At 30.3% G+C, this 14,733-nt stretch overlaps 1 protein-coding gene across 1 annotated transcript in view; it reads right to left on the bottom strand.

Moving 5' to 3' along the window:
* Positions 1–14,733, bottom strand: part of Tusp (WD40 superfamily protein Tusp) — a 30,063-nt gene that overhangs the window by 15,105 nt on the left and 225 nt on the right. Inside the window, exons 2-3 of the mRNA XM_068775247.1 lie at positions 3,938–4,102; positions 2,189–2,371 (exon numbers count right to left, since the gene is read on the bottom strand). Of these exons, the coding sequence (XP_068631348.1) occupies positions 2,189–2,371; positions 3,938–4,102 (348 nt within the window). The remainder of the gene's footprint in view (positions 1–2,188; positions 2,372–3,937; positions 4,103–14,733) is intronic.

Raw genomic sequence — 14,733 nt, forward strand, 5'->3', positions numbered from 1 at the left:
TAATCTTAAGAGCTTATGTAATTTCTATAGACAGTTGAGTAACATAAAGTTTTCTTACGAAGACTATTGTAAAACCGTGAGTCATCTCGAGAAATATAAGACTTTTAATAAAAGATTTATTCAGATTTAATGAACTATAAATAATTATATGTAAATAGATCGGCAACAACAACTGATTATTTATTAATAATATAATCTTTTTGAATACAATACGTGCAACAATGAGATCGCATAAAGTGTCAACTTCTTTGTGCCACATCATACGCGAAAGAAATCCTTAACGATCAAAGTGAATATATAATTTCGGCGAACTATTGGTGAGGAAAAACATTATTATGACGCTGCGAACACTAGTTATTTTATCATGAAATTTTTATATATTTGCATTTTACATAAAAAAAAATAAACGCCTGTTCGTTTTATAATAACGACTGAAAGTAGAATCTGAGACAGAATTTTTAATTATATTAACTTACTATGACAGTAAAATTGTCCACCCATGTTAAAATATTTGTGTCTGGCACTGACAAAGCCTTTACTGCTACTAAACGCTGTAGCTAAATGTTTATTTATAAAAAAAATATCCATCAATTTAATATGCCGTTACTGTTTTATATCATGAACATTAAAGGGTTTTTTATTAGAAAATCTACTAATATAATAAATATATTTAGAAGGTATATTAGGTTGGAAATGTGAGATTGTTAGATGCTTAGTGACCTATCAATCATGCGCGCCTAACAATAAATCATAACACTTTCCTAAGAGGTTACTACCATTATGTGCCATAATATGTTTTCTGCCAGTGAGTTAATCGAATGGACCGCACGGTCGCTGATAAATAATCGAGGTTTAGCAAATGGACGTTTTGTTTATGTGTACTTAAGTATTGCGCAAGTCCGTGTGGAATGATTTTCTAATAATTTAAAGACTGCTTATTTCATGGTATTTTTTCCATTACGAAAGCAAGTCAATGATATTATTATTTCGGAATGTACAGTAGCCAAAATTCCTTATTCGGGATGTGGAGGCCGTATAACATTTATAATATAGTTATAAGCTTCATGAACTTTTTAATAACATATTTATACCGGCTCTTTTTTAATTTTTAATGATCACTATGATCATCCTTGAATAGCCCTATTTCATCGATTAGTTATATAGGTAAATGTAAATAAATAAGAAAAACGAATCATTTCTAAGGAAAACCATGAGTTAGTAATTTAAAAATATTTCAATCAAAAAACTGAAATAATAATTTTGTGCTTGCCTTAAAAAGTTAGACTTACTTTAAAATATTTTCTAGGTACATTGGGAGGTTTCAAATAACGTTAGACAGCCGGGTTCGGGGGAAGCCTTTTAGCAAATTGCTGAGACGTGTTTTCACCGACTCGTCCTGTCAACGGCTTTCAACTCACGTGGGTAGAACTGTGAGTGTTCATGTCATTAGTATTGTCGCAATTAGACTTTATTCAGCGGAGTTTACGCTTCAAAAATTTAATTATGTTTGATTTAAGAGAAATGGAATAATTTAGCAAATGTATTTGCTTTGCAGAGATGAGAGCTCTACAAAACAAGGTTTAAAATTGTAATATGGAATAAGTCACACCTCTGTCTCAATTTCTTTGATCGATTTTTTTTTTCAAGCAGCCTTCTACGCCGGTCATTTTTTTACCCAACTTTTTTGGAAGTAATTTAAAATAAGTAACATTAGCCCAACAGCAAGTTAATATGAGTAACACAATAAAATAAGATAATACACAATGATATGAGTAAAAACATAACTATCACAACTTAGACAATGCTTGGCCAAATAAACTATATTTTTGAACTGAATATAAGTTGTACCTAAACGGTGTTTTCCCTTCAATTTTATGTACGAAATAATATGAATAATGATTTTCATCAAAACTTTAATATTAAAACATTTATAAATGCGAAAGTAAGCGATTTTCTGTAGGCACTCTGAGTTTCTTAAGTAAAGAAGCTCGTCAGAATTGAAATATCTTTAAAAGGAATGTTTTGATGTAATAGTTTGAAGGTACTTTTAAATTTTAAAAACTATTTTTACATAAACAGAGTTTGCTGTGAAAAATATTTGCCAACCACCGGTATCTAGTGAACTAGTATATAGCGACATTCCTATCGTGTAATTCAATACATTATACATATATAGGTAAAATGATACCTGATAACATATGAGGGCCATTCTTCCGTCGTGCGACCAAGAGAAGTGGGTAACTGGCGTGCTCCTATCGTTGATTAGCTCGATGCTCCAACGACCCTCGTACTTGATCCACACAAAGATGACGCCTGAGCTATCACACGACGCCAGCTTCTGGTATGGCTCGTTCCATTTCACAAGAATTACCTTAATTAATTAAAAAAAAAGTCGATGGATTGGCATCGTAGTTCCTAAAAATAGCTACACATTATTTAGCATTATTTAAAATAAATAATACTTCTATCATCTGGACTTTATATGGATGATTGATAATAGATGTATAAACTTTATAGATGTGAATGTATATATAGTTTTATATTTTTATGTTAGTATTATATAGTTCATTTACTTTCAATGAATTTATGGCACATCTTATTCAAAAATCTATTGTCTCAGTAGTAATAATTAACGTAACGATAATGTAGTAAGAAAAAGAATTTCCAAACTTCGGATTGGTTCATATTAAAATTATTTATTGCTGGCCTGTCGCATTCCAATAGCAAAAAATAATTAATGTAACATGTTTGAGAGTTATCACTTTATACAGAGTGGTTGGAAATAGACAGAAGAGATTTAAAGTTTTTTCTCTGACAAATGAGCTATATATACTTTGAAGTGTGAGCATAATGCAAAAATATCTCCTTTTAATAAAATAACATTTTCAACGAGAGCCCTATTTCAGTGTAAGAGAACGAAAACGGAAAAACTTCCGTAAAATGTTTCTTTTTGAATAATTAAAAGCATTATTATAATTTGTTGCAAGTGGCGAAAATTACGTTGACATTTATGAATTTACCTCTGGGGTTTTCGCCTATTCCTACAATTATTGAATCTAATAAATATTTTTAAATGTTAGCTGAAAATTTAATTTCGATATGTGAAGCTCCCGTTTCACATACCATGCTTCACAATACCAAGATATTAAAAATCGTGATCAAAAATGTTTTTTATTATTTATTGGTTTGATTATACAATTAAATCTTTATTGTATATCAAATATGCGAAACGAAACTCATGTGAGTAGGTAAAAATTACTAACGGCCATCTTATCGAAAACAGCGATTTCTTCCAGACAGCTATTAAAAGAATTAATTTACCAAGAATAATACCGGGTCGTTCATCAAGTGATAGAAGATAGCGTTGAAAATCTAATGTACACAGATATCAAAATATATAGCGCTTATAAAACAAATATCAATAAAAATAAGATAAAAAAATTGTCTTTAAATATTTGTTTTATTAACAAATCAATCTCTTTCAACCTTTCAGACCTATTTGATTCTGCATAGTTAATGGAATTTCTTGTATAAATATTAACATGCTGAATAATTGTGAATAATGTTTTTTACGTAAAGTGATACAATCCGCCCATAAATGTCTACCATAATGTACTTCTTAAACCTTCCTTTACTTAGTTAATAAAATAAATCTAATAGTATAAATAAATTATTGAACAAGTATTATTATAGCATTCAATAGTTTTTAGTTGATCGAAATTTATGGACTATTGTTGACTCGCATACATGGTTGACATAATGTACTTGGTGTGTACATTTTCGTTTTCGTTGTTACATTTTATTTCAAAGTAGCAACTGTTGAGTTTCAGGCCAGCTCTTCTCAGCAGATAAGCATTCTCGGAATGCTGCGTTAAAATAATTGAATTTTCTCAAGTGCGAGTTTGGATAAGGATATTTTGGTTTTCAATTCACTAACATCGGAGCGGTGGCCGCGTAGATTGTAGTTTGTTCGCAGGGGTAGCTCGTGCGGGCGGCGGGCGTGCGATGACGTGAAAGTGACTCCGACCACTCCACGCACGTTGCCCGTAGCCAACCAGCCCTCTTGATAGTAGTTGTTGCGGTTCAACTTCCATCCTTCCTCCTGAAAGAAAAGGTTCAAATTACGCAAACAATTTACACTGACGAATACCACCGCATTCTACTTGGAATGCGAACGAATTGATCCGTAGATTGTTAAGTGAAGCTTCGTCTACGACCTGTGTAAGCTTGGTGTCGTGAACTTTCGTCGTACTGATCGTATTTCTTTTATATACTCATATATTTTGTATTTACCTTTTATTTATATATTTTTGCTAGCATGATTATATACAGGGCTATGTACGCCTACAATAGGCAATTTTACTTAATTTTGTTCTCTGTGTAATTAAACTAACATTTAATTCTATTACATATTGCTGTTCGCGTGCCTATTTGAAATAAATAAATTGAAATTAATAATTAAATTTAAATTTACTCATATTTTTTCACTTCAAATCATTTATAATGATCACTTGTGAACGTCATGAGCAATATTGCAGAAAAGCCCTTTTTGCTAGGAACTAAAATCAAATAGGGCTTAACATTTTAACAGTATAGTTGCATCTTTCAATGTACGAGAGTTACAAACGCTTTCAAACGATGTTATCAGAGAAGAGACCAAACCAAACTCGGCCGGGTTTTTCGTAACCCCTTTGATAAAAATCCTTATAATAATTGTAATTTATGATTGTTCTACCCAATGGATATAGTATTTAACTACTATACACTATTAGTATTTGTATATTAAGTACTAAAAATCTTTTCTAGGCAAAAGAAGCAATTTTTAAATAAATAGTGTCATGTGTTTAAGCAACGAAAACTATATCAATTAAAGAAAAATAATCATTTTTGAAATGGTCATATTCAAGACTAAAAGAGAAGAATTAAAAAGAAAATATTTATCATTAAGAAGAAAACATTCTGTTGGTAGGTACTTCACTGTTCAATATCCCTAATTTAATGCTCCTGAACCTTTACGTTCTGTTACGACACCGACATAAAAGTGTTGCGACTGGAACATAGAAAACGCAAAATATAACTCAATATAAGCAACTAAGTATAACACAATATCTTACTTTTCCAATATTATCTTTATATTATACGAGCTTCATAATTAAAATAAACAAGAGAATATAATCCTTAGTATTAGTAGGGAGGAGAAGATTTGTTCGGCAGATACTGTGAGATCAAACACATAACAGGAAAGTTAATTCAAGCATTTGAAATTTATATACATTAAACGTATCCTTTGCTTTGTAATAAATGTTTAAAATTTTTATAACAACAGTTTTCGTACCTTATGCTATTTTCCATATATATTTGAGAGATATCTGTTTAACCTGTTAATATTTTTAAAATTTACACTTTCTACAGAGAAATAATTTGTAACGAACAATGTCACAAACAATTCATAGTATATTTACTTCTTAATAAACTTTCAAAGTACTAGTTTCGCCCGTTTAATAAGAAAGTTTTCAGCAAAAAAAACGTTATTCGTAGTTTATAACAGAACAAAAATTAATTAAATATAGTTCTAGAACATCATCTCAGCATCTGATCCAATATTATTAACGCATTGTTAAAATACATCTCTTCAAAAGATAGGCAATTTATATATCTGTTTGAGGTGTATTTCTTTAAATACTTTAAAAATTTACTGTAAGATATTATTAATATTTCGCTAAACAACTTGTCACACAAAATTACCATCCCCAAAAATATATATTATTATTACATGGGCTGACACGGGTCAGATTTTACTGTCGACATGGGTCAAGTAAATTTGTGAGAGAACAACTTATTTCACTCAGGAAAAGCACTATCCAAGGCGGCCATTGTAAATGGGGAGCAACAACGGAGATTGCAATTAAGGATACCAAAATGATTTGCAAAGATGCAGGGTATTATTTATTACTTTATGTCCTTGTGTAAAGTACTTTCTTTATAATTCTTACTTATTGTAAACGTTTGCAAATGAAACATACCTTTTGACAGCTGTACATTTTTCGGTAGATCTTAATTATAGCAATAAGACAATACATTATTTATTTTAATAATAATATCTGTAAGATTCTCAAACGATGAAAGGTCCATAAAATTGTTAAACAACCTTTCACCTAAAGATTAAATCAAGGACAAGAAAAGAGAAAAGGTAGATCAAAGTGAAGATAAATTTTAAATAAAAACACGTAGTTCTTGTTACTATATAATATTACATGCAATCAAACAGTATTATTTTGGATTATTTTCTTGGCCACTTTGTAGTATATTTTACTATATATGTATGATTTCGGTGTGTATATACATGTATAGCCCGAACATAAAAATTCACTTACAATAACTTACTTTTAAAAATCCATTTAACCACCCGTATCTACTCTGTGTAATGGTTTATGGTCATAATTCTTTCTCTTCACAACCCCACTTGAAAAGACTGGCGCGAAATAAATAATGTAATGTTTTCTTTATTTTTTTTTTTGTAGTAAAATAATATTTATATTGCCTTAATCCACAAATCAATTTAAAATTAATGCGCAAAAAGTTACCTATATTATATAAATAAAAGAAGGTTTTTACGTAAAAAGAAATGGTGGTAGGTAAACAAATTTGATGTCATCAAAATGCAGACAGATGGACCGGAGATTGGAGGTGCAATTGGCAATTAGTTAGATATTACAGATCCAGTCTCGGCTCTTCCATTAACTCTTTCATCGAAGGCCAATTAAGCCAGATGCCACAGCCGGACCGCAGGAAATTTAGAATATTCAAAAAATATTTCCCGGAACATATTTTCTTAAAATTCCTTCTGAAAATGAGGATTTCAAGGGTTAACTAATCAATCAATGCTGGATAGAACCCGACTTTTATTTCTATGCAAAAATTCATTACAATATAAGATACATATTAAGTAAAGAAAGAAAAATAATCTCTAATAATTTTTAATGTTTTCAGGTATAAACCCGAACCTGTCGATAATGAAATAATCAAATTACAAACTAATACTATGACTTTACCTGCTTTATTTTACAACATTTAAATGGCATCTATACTTGTGACAAGACTACAATTGTCTGAAACAACGGATGTCACTTTTGCCTAAACTCGAAACCAAGGCTTCAGACGTAAATATATTGCAATAAATGTTGCTTAATAGCACTGCTTCCATTTAACAGTAAGTTTATTTGACTCAGTGAGATATCTGTTAAAGCTTTAGGCCTGTGATATATCATTTGGTAAATACAGAAGATTCTAGAACTAATTACTTTATTCACATCAATGTAAAGCCGGAGAGATAATTCACCGGCAGGTGAACTGTGATCTTCATTAAGGTTTAAGCGTTGAAATCCTTATAGCCTTCGTTTTGATGTTTATTAAATTAAAATTTACACAAAGCTATTTCATTCCTTAAGGGAAAGTTATTTTTACATTTTGTATATTTTTCGCCAATGATAATTTACTTTGATGTTAAAGTAAAAAATGGAAAAACATTAATTTTAATTTTATCTGCTTCTAGCTGAACGTTTCTTTTATTACCTTAACTTTAATGGTGCCGTAATTAATTTCCAGTGTGCCGCTAAGAATTAATCAAAAAGTGAATTGGAGAAATATAAAAATACTGTATTTTATTTAATTAATAATTAAATAATATTGTATTTAATTTTTCTTTTGGTTTAATGATACTTAAAAATCTACTGCATATAATTTTCTTTAATATCTAAGCAAGTAATCTTAAATCCATGCGTAGTATAATTGATATGTAATATTTTACTGTTTTTTTATTAAAAAGTATTTATTAGTAATGAATTTTAGAGCTACGCGAAGACAATATTTACATATTTTTACGTAATTTTTTTTATTACGAGTACACGCATCTCTACATTTTTTTAAATTATAATTTTGACAGTTCTTATGGAATCTTATCTATACAGCTACGCAATAATCTGACCTTTTTGTTCATAATAGCATTTTCATGCATGATTCAGTTCGTTATAAACGTACGTTCTCAAGTAGCAATAAATATTTACAAAATTCAAATGTTTGTGTCTTTTTAGTTAATATAAATAACGTCGCACTAGCAGCACATAGAGCTATCGCTTGTACCGCCACAGCGTTCGGATCTCTCAGACGTTGTGATGCTCTTAGTGAAATATAAGAAGATTCTCAGAACCTGTTTTGTAAAGAATTTTTTTTTGTGGTAAACATTTTTAAGTGAGTAAGGAATTAGTCGAAGCTGCATGACCTTTTCAAAAATACTACTGAGGCTATTTCCCCGACACATATATACATGCATCGTCCCCGAAAAAGCACAGCTCCCCCAAAGATTTACAACAGCACCGGTTTGAAGCATTCAGTGTCTTCTGACTAAAAACTGGTTGTTGACGGAAAAAAGTAAAATCAAATAATAAATAGTGAAGCAAGAGGGAGCGGTAGGTAGTTCTTGATTTTATTTTATAACTTGCTACACTCCAATACTATAGAAAAAATTTAACAGATTTTGAGAACTATCTTTATTAATACCATAGCTGCTATTTATAACTCCAATATAATTATAAAATATTGTATTTTGTTATACGATTTAAATTTGTTTTTCGGTGAAATGAGTATTCATAAATAATTCAAAATAATTTTTTAAATTTTAAAACTTATTTTTAACATATATGAAAAAATCTATAAATAATTTATTAAACATAATAGCGTATCGGGAATAAATACGCACAATTAAAAGTGAAATTGGGAATGATCCGTAATTAAGGGAGCGCAGGCTACGCCGCGGGACCTAAACAAGCCATCCCCAGCGCTATTAGCGATTATAAAGGCATTTCTCTCACAGTTCGACGCCTAAATTAACTAAATTATCCCTTTTCATAATAAAAAATACACACTACGGTATTGAGATTTGCGTCAGAAAGAAACAAGTGTGTTATTCAATTAGTGTCGTTGTCGCCCTTTATTTGTTTGACATTACACTAATGACACTTTCATACTATAATTCATGCCAGTGCATTCTTTCTCTTCGTATACTCTTATCATTCTGTATTTGCCAGCCAGTATTAATAGCAAAATTGCGTCACTTATCTCATAAATTAATGATAACAAAATAAGGAAAGATTAATAGTATTTATACATGCATCTATCGTTTGTACGAAACAGACGTGTTCTCAAGTTCTGATGTTCATTGTTCCTGTTTTTGATTAATGGCTTCGCGTGTCTTTGGATTGATTTATATTAAAGGGGTTCTTGGACAACAATGACAAGTGCAGAACTGAAATTAAATTAAAAAATATTAATACGGGAATAGTCACTAAAATGTATAAAAAAGGGGTCAATGTCAATCATATCGTTACATATTTTTACAATTTTTGGCGCCCGCAGCAAATATCTCACGGCAGCAAGAATCAGTACTTTTACTTGCTTACAAAAGTGGAGTTGAAATAAAACGTACAAATCCACTATCAAGGTGTTGCCCTGGATGATCTCAATTTCAAAGCGCACGTCGAGCCCCAGCAGAGGTCTCCTCGTGGGAGCGCTTGAGCCTAGTCACTTCATGAAGTGTTCATCGAAGTGATCTTAGAGCTCGGTGGCCCTGTCCGATGAAATAGCAGTATATAGCTGCCCGAGCCGTGGCTCCCCCGGGAACCCTTAGACCGAACACCCTGTGCGCCCTGCCACCTCAAACCCGCAGAATCTGCAAATTCCATATGCGCAACAGTGACAGACAGGTCAAAAAAATAGCGCTAAATTAACTTTGGTAGTCTTGTATGATGATCAAAATGGGATTGATCTATCCTCACAAGGGATAAAACTCCAAATTTAAAATTAAGATTTAAAAAAAAACTCTGGTAAACGAACACAGATATTAGGATAGTACGTATTTTCATCTATTTTTATAATTATTAATTATTGCCAAATCGTTAAATACTAAATAGCGTTTAGAACAGATGCAAAGACGAAAAACGAAAACTGTTTTGTCAATAATATGGTAATACCGATTCAATATAGGTTTACAGTTACTAACATTCAACTTATACAAGTGGAATACCAGCCCGGCCCTGACCCAGAGCACGCCAGTACGGAGAATGCTAATCTAATTTTATAAATTTTTATGTAAGTTAAGGATGTTTATGATTCAGAAAATAATTTATTTTTATTATGATTATTTACAGACATAGAATAATAAATATTTCTTCTAAATTAATTCACGAAAGATATCTTTTCGCCTTTTCTATATAATGACACAAAAAAAATGAAAAGTCAAAAAATAAAAGGTTTAATTAATCTTACGTCTTTTTATCCTTTCTAGGACGTATGACGCAATTTAATGCTTCGAGTAATCAATTACCATTACTCTTTAAGCAAAATAAATTTATTAAAACTAGTTATTACTGTACTATACTATACCGTAATCAAACAGCGTCAGTGTTTTTGTGCAGTAACGGGTAAGTTTTCTTCACACATTTAAATTTTGACCTGTAAATTACTAAACAGATCTTTCCTTAAATCTACTATATGGCAGGTATGTCGACCTGTTCGCTCTCAAACGTAGGCTCTTTTTTATTCATTTATCAAATTAATATTCATTTTAGTTTGGCCTATTTTAAAAATGTTCGAGATAGTTTATTTTGATAGTTTCAGTTGTCAATACATTTAGTTTGTTTACTTTTTAACAATTTCAGTTTTCTGCTTTGTGTGGCATAAAATTGACTAAAACGCAAGTATATGATAATAACAGCCCAAGTGATCAATTATTTTATACAATGTTTTTAGAATTAAGAATTGTAAGAATTTAGAATAGTTATAAGTTACTTGCCGTAGGCAAGCTGCGCCCTAAATATGCATAATAATTATTGAAAGACAAGACAATTGAGTGCTCTATAAACTGAATCTAAGAGATATAGAAAAGCGGTTGTTGTATGCGCGTATAAAAGGCAATAAAAGTGTGTATTGGTTGGATTCAGAAGAGTGATTATGCCTCAAAAAAATTTTTCCCTATTTTCTGTGTTCGCCGGACATTGCTTTCTTTACTGGTTATATTGACAGGCCATACATTTGATGCATTCGTCACTTTTTTACAAAAGTCGAAAATTATTCTCTAATCGTTCGACAAATCGTCTCAAAATGTCGAAAAATCGACTAATATTAGAAAAAGTTGTAACTAGCGATAGTTTCTATAACATTTATAAAACGAAGGTTATTAGAAACGATTCAACCTTGTAGTAAAAGCCTTTTTTTCTGATCGGGCAAGCGGCCAACCCAATTACCAGAGATCTCAAGCAGTCAATTAGGCCTTGAGGACTTGACTTAACGATCCCCATAATATACAAAAGATTACGTGGCAATAGATAAAGATTAAACGTAATAGCCATTTAGAGATTAACTCGATTACACGAGTGTTATTATTCCTATATCTCTTATTATTACAAGTTATAGGATTTCCTAAATAATTTTATTAAAATCACAAGGAAGTATTATATTGAACTATTATTATAACGGTTTTAATAACAATAAAGGTAAGTCATAAGTTAATAAGTAAACTAAACAATATGCCTACACAATACAAGAAAGCGGTAATTAAAAACGGGCTTCCCCCCATTCTCAAGCATTAGGGTGCATGTGTTAGTCACAGGATAATAAGCACGTAAATAATCCACGTTTAGTAACTTGAAATGATTCAAAGGCGACCGATAAAAACTTTGATTTAGAATAATAAACAAATACATGGATTGTTTCATTTAACTGTATCGCTTTAGCGTTTCTATTCTTTAATAATTTACAGGTGATAAGTTATAAGTATAAAAACTTTTAAGTGGTAAATATGTAGCTCATTTGCTGTCTATGTATGGTACAAACTAAACAAAAATTATTGGTCTATAAAATGGTAATATGATAATAAAAAGCGTTTTCAAAATTCGAATTAATACATTTTAAATTAATTATTGTTTACTATCTGTCTCTGCAGATTTTATACTTTCAGATTAAATTGATCTGTCGTAATTCGATAATAAACAAACCGTTTAAAGCTTTTATACCTATAACCAATCATCTTCTATGGACCAAATAGTAAATGTTAATAATAAGATCTGAACAAAATTATATTAGGCAGATGGTTATAGGAATTGGAGGCAAAATTAAAAAAATTAACGTAAAACAAATATTACCACCGCTGTGTATCGTGAGGTAAATAAAAGTAACTCTATCTCCAATAAAATAGACTGTATACAATACCAAATTATAAGTACCGAGACCTTAGGATAGAAGCCTGCTTATTTTTACATTACAAAGTTCGTTAAAACTTTCATTAACAAATAGCGATATATACAATAATGGCTCCCGCATAATCAAAAAGTCATTACCTTTTGTGTTAATTAGGTATTTAGGAGTTTTAAATAGATTAATAATAACGTAAAATATTGAAAATTAGGGCGGAAGGGTATCCGTCGTTAACACGCATTTTCCATCATAGGAACTACTTTTTATTAAATGCCAAAGAAAAATTACTTGCTAGTTGATATTTTCAGGTAAAACTAGCTGTCACTATCTTTGATTAAAACTAGCACCAGAAAAACTGACAAAATTTTAAAAATATTTATTAACAAGATTCGGGACACAAAGTCGTGTACTTAGTAAAAATAATAATCTTACAGTAAAGGAACATTGGTTCACAATATAATACGACACAATATAATACGATATTTATGACTATAAAGTAAGTTATGGTGAACTAATCTCGATCGGAACAGTTTTAACTCGTTAAAGAAAAACGCGTTTTGTCTGGTAAGTATTAGTCTTAACTGGTGTTCAATTTCGAGCATTAATCAATTCTAGTTTTATCAAAAGCATTTAATAAAAAATAGTTCCTAATAGGGTAAACGCGTTGTAATGAAAACTGGTTTTAATTGTTACATGTATATGTGGTGTATTAACCGTTTACAGATAAACATTATTCTACAAAATTGTACTTTTATTGTAAAACTTTTAATTATTTTATTCCGTATTCTGATTTTATTAAATAATTATTGAAACGACGATTCTAAATAACCACAACTGTAAATACACCGCCATCACCACCATAAATCGATGCATATTCTGATATCAATTAGCAAATTGAAAATAAAAATTTACATGACAGAAATTAGGACAATTGCATATCACACTGTAATGATTTGATTTTATTGCACTATACATTAAATTATTGCGACGTTATAGGATAATGCAATGCATTTTAAAATTAAAAATTGATATATATTCTCGCTAAGAGCAATAAGATTATACATTTATTAGCCTTGTAGTTTCGCAAATTAGGTGGACCTTTAAAACGAAACAGAGTAACACTTGTGTACTTCTGTTTGATTTCAAATTTAAGCAACGAACTCACCTTGACAGTTTTTTTCCAAAAGAAACCTATTGCCCCCAACTATTGCCTTTTACTCCAGCCCATACTTGTGATGAGAGTAAACTTCAAACCCACCAAAAACGAAGGCAGAAAGTAGTTATTTCTAAACAAAAGTTATTTTTTTACCAAGACTTATTCACAAATGATTATGTAAATATTTCATCATTTTAAATCTACAAATCAAGATTTGAACATTGTGCTGATTCCTGTTTTAACCGCTGTAAATTTAATTAGTTCGATAAGTATACAGAAAAGAATATGCGGCACTTAGTTAATCGCTCGTCTGTCTCTGCTCAAGTCTATTGTGCGTATATACATATTAAATGAAATAGGACAATATTTCGTAACAAACATTTTGAGTTTAACCAAGAAATATGGAATTAAGGAAATGTTGAACACGTTTCCTGTGCGAAAATGAAATCGGGTTTTAAATGAAGGTAGAACCCTAAAAAGTTTGTCGATGAAACAATGCTAATTTAATTTAGATAATTAAGCATCAGACTTATCTCCTAAAGCTTTATTACTGTGCCATATCTTTTTAAAACCAGGCGGACGATAATAAAGTGGTTAGTTAGTGGAGTCTTGAATATTCCGATTGATTTTAACAACAATATCAGTGAACGCATTATTGGAGGCACGGGTAGCGTAATTGAATAGAAGCCCGCAATTACCAGTTCCCGAACTCAAGGCCTGTCGCGCGATCCAACCTCAAATTCCTCCCCGCTAAATTATATAGGCACGATCAAATGAATTTTAAACCTTAATTGAAAAATAATGAAATTTTAATGCGCTGTATTAACAGTTGTAACTTTAACGGACAATAAAATCTATAATCAATTTTACTGTAAAAATCTTTTAATTATTAATTTAACGTTAGTGCATATATAAATGGTGTGAAAAATGAAATAGAAATGTTCCTCATAACTCTTAAATAAATAAAATCCTTTAACTGGTTTACCCATATTTTCTTAAATTAAAATTATGATATGCATAATTGATATACGTATAAAACATATAGAAATTAAATAATCTTCAAATTAACATCACACAGATGAAACATACATACTATGGATTTCAGTTCTTAAATAATCGTGTCTAGATATGGATACGTGGCGCACTACTTTATAAACATTAAGAAATTGATTTAAAAATATTTTAATTTTAAAAATATTATTGGTTAACGTTAGAGTTAGTTATATCAGTTAAATACGTGAAATTAATAAATTTTAAAGATTATTACAGTGATCAAATCAAAAAGTGAAAAATTAAAATTTAGTTAACAACACGAATTTAAATGTTAATCA

The sequence above is a fragment of the Battus philenor genome, unplaced genomic scaffold (assembly GCF_028537555.1).
Source record: "Battus philenor isolate CCGP_79_NKW_IND1 unplaced genomic scaffold, ilBatPhil1.0.hap1 SCAF_8, whole genome shotgun sequence".
Classification (NCBI taxonomy): Eukaryota; Metazoa; Arthropoda; class Insecta; order Lepidoptera; family Papilionidae; genus Battus; species Battus philenor.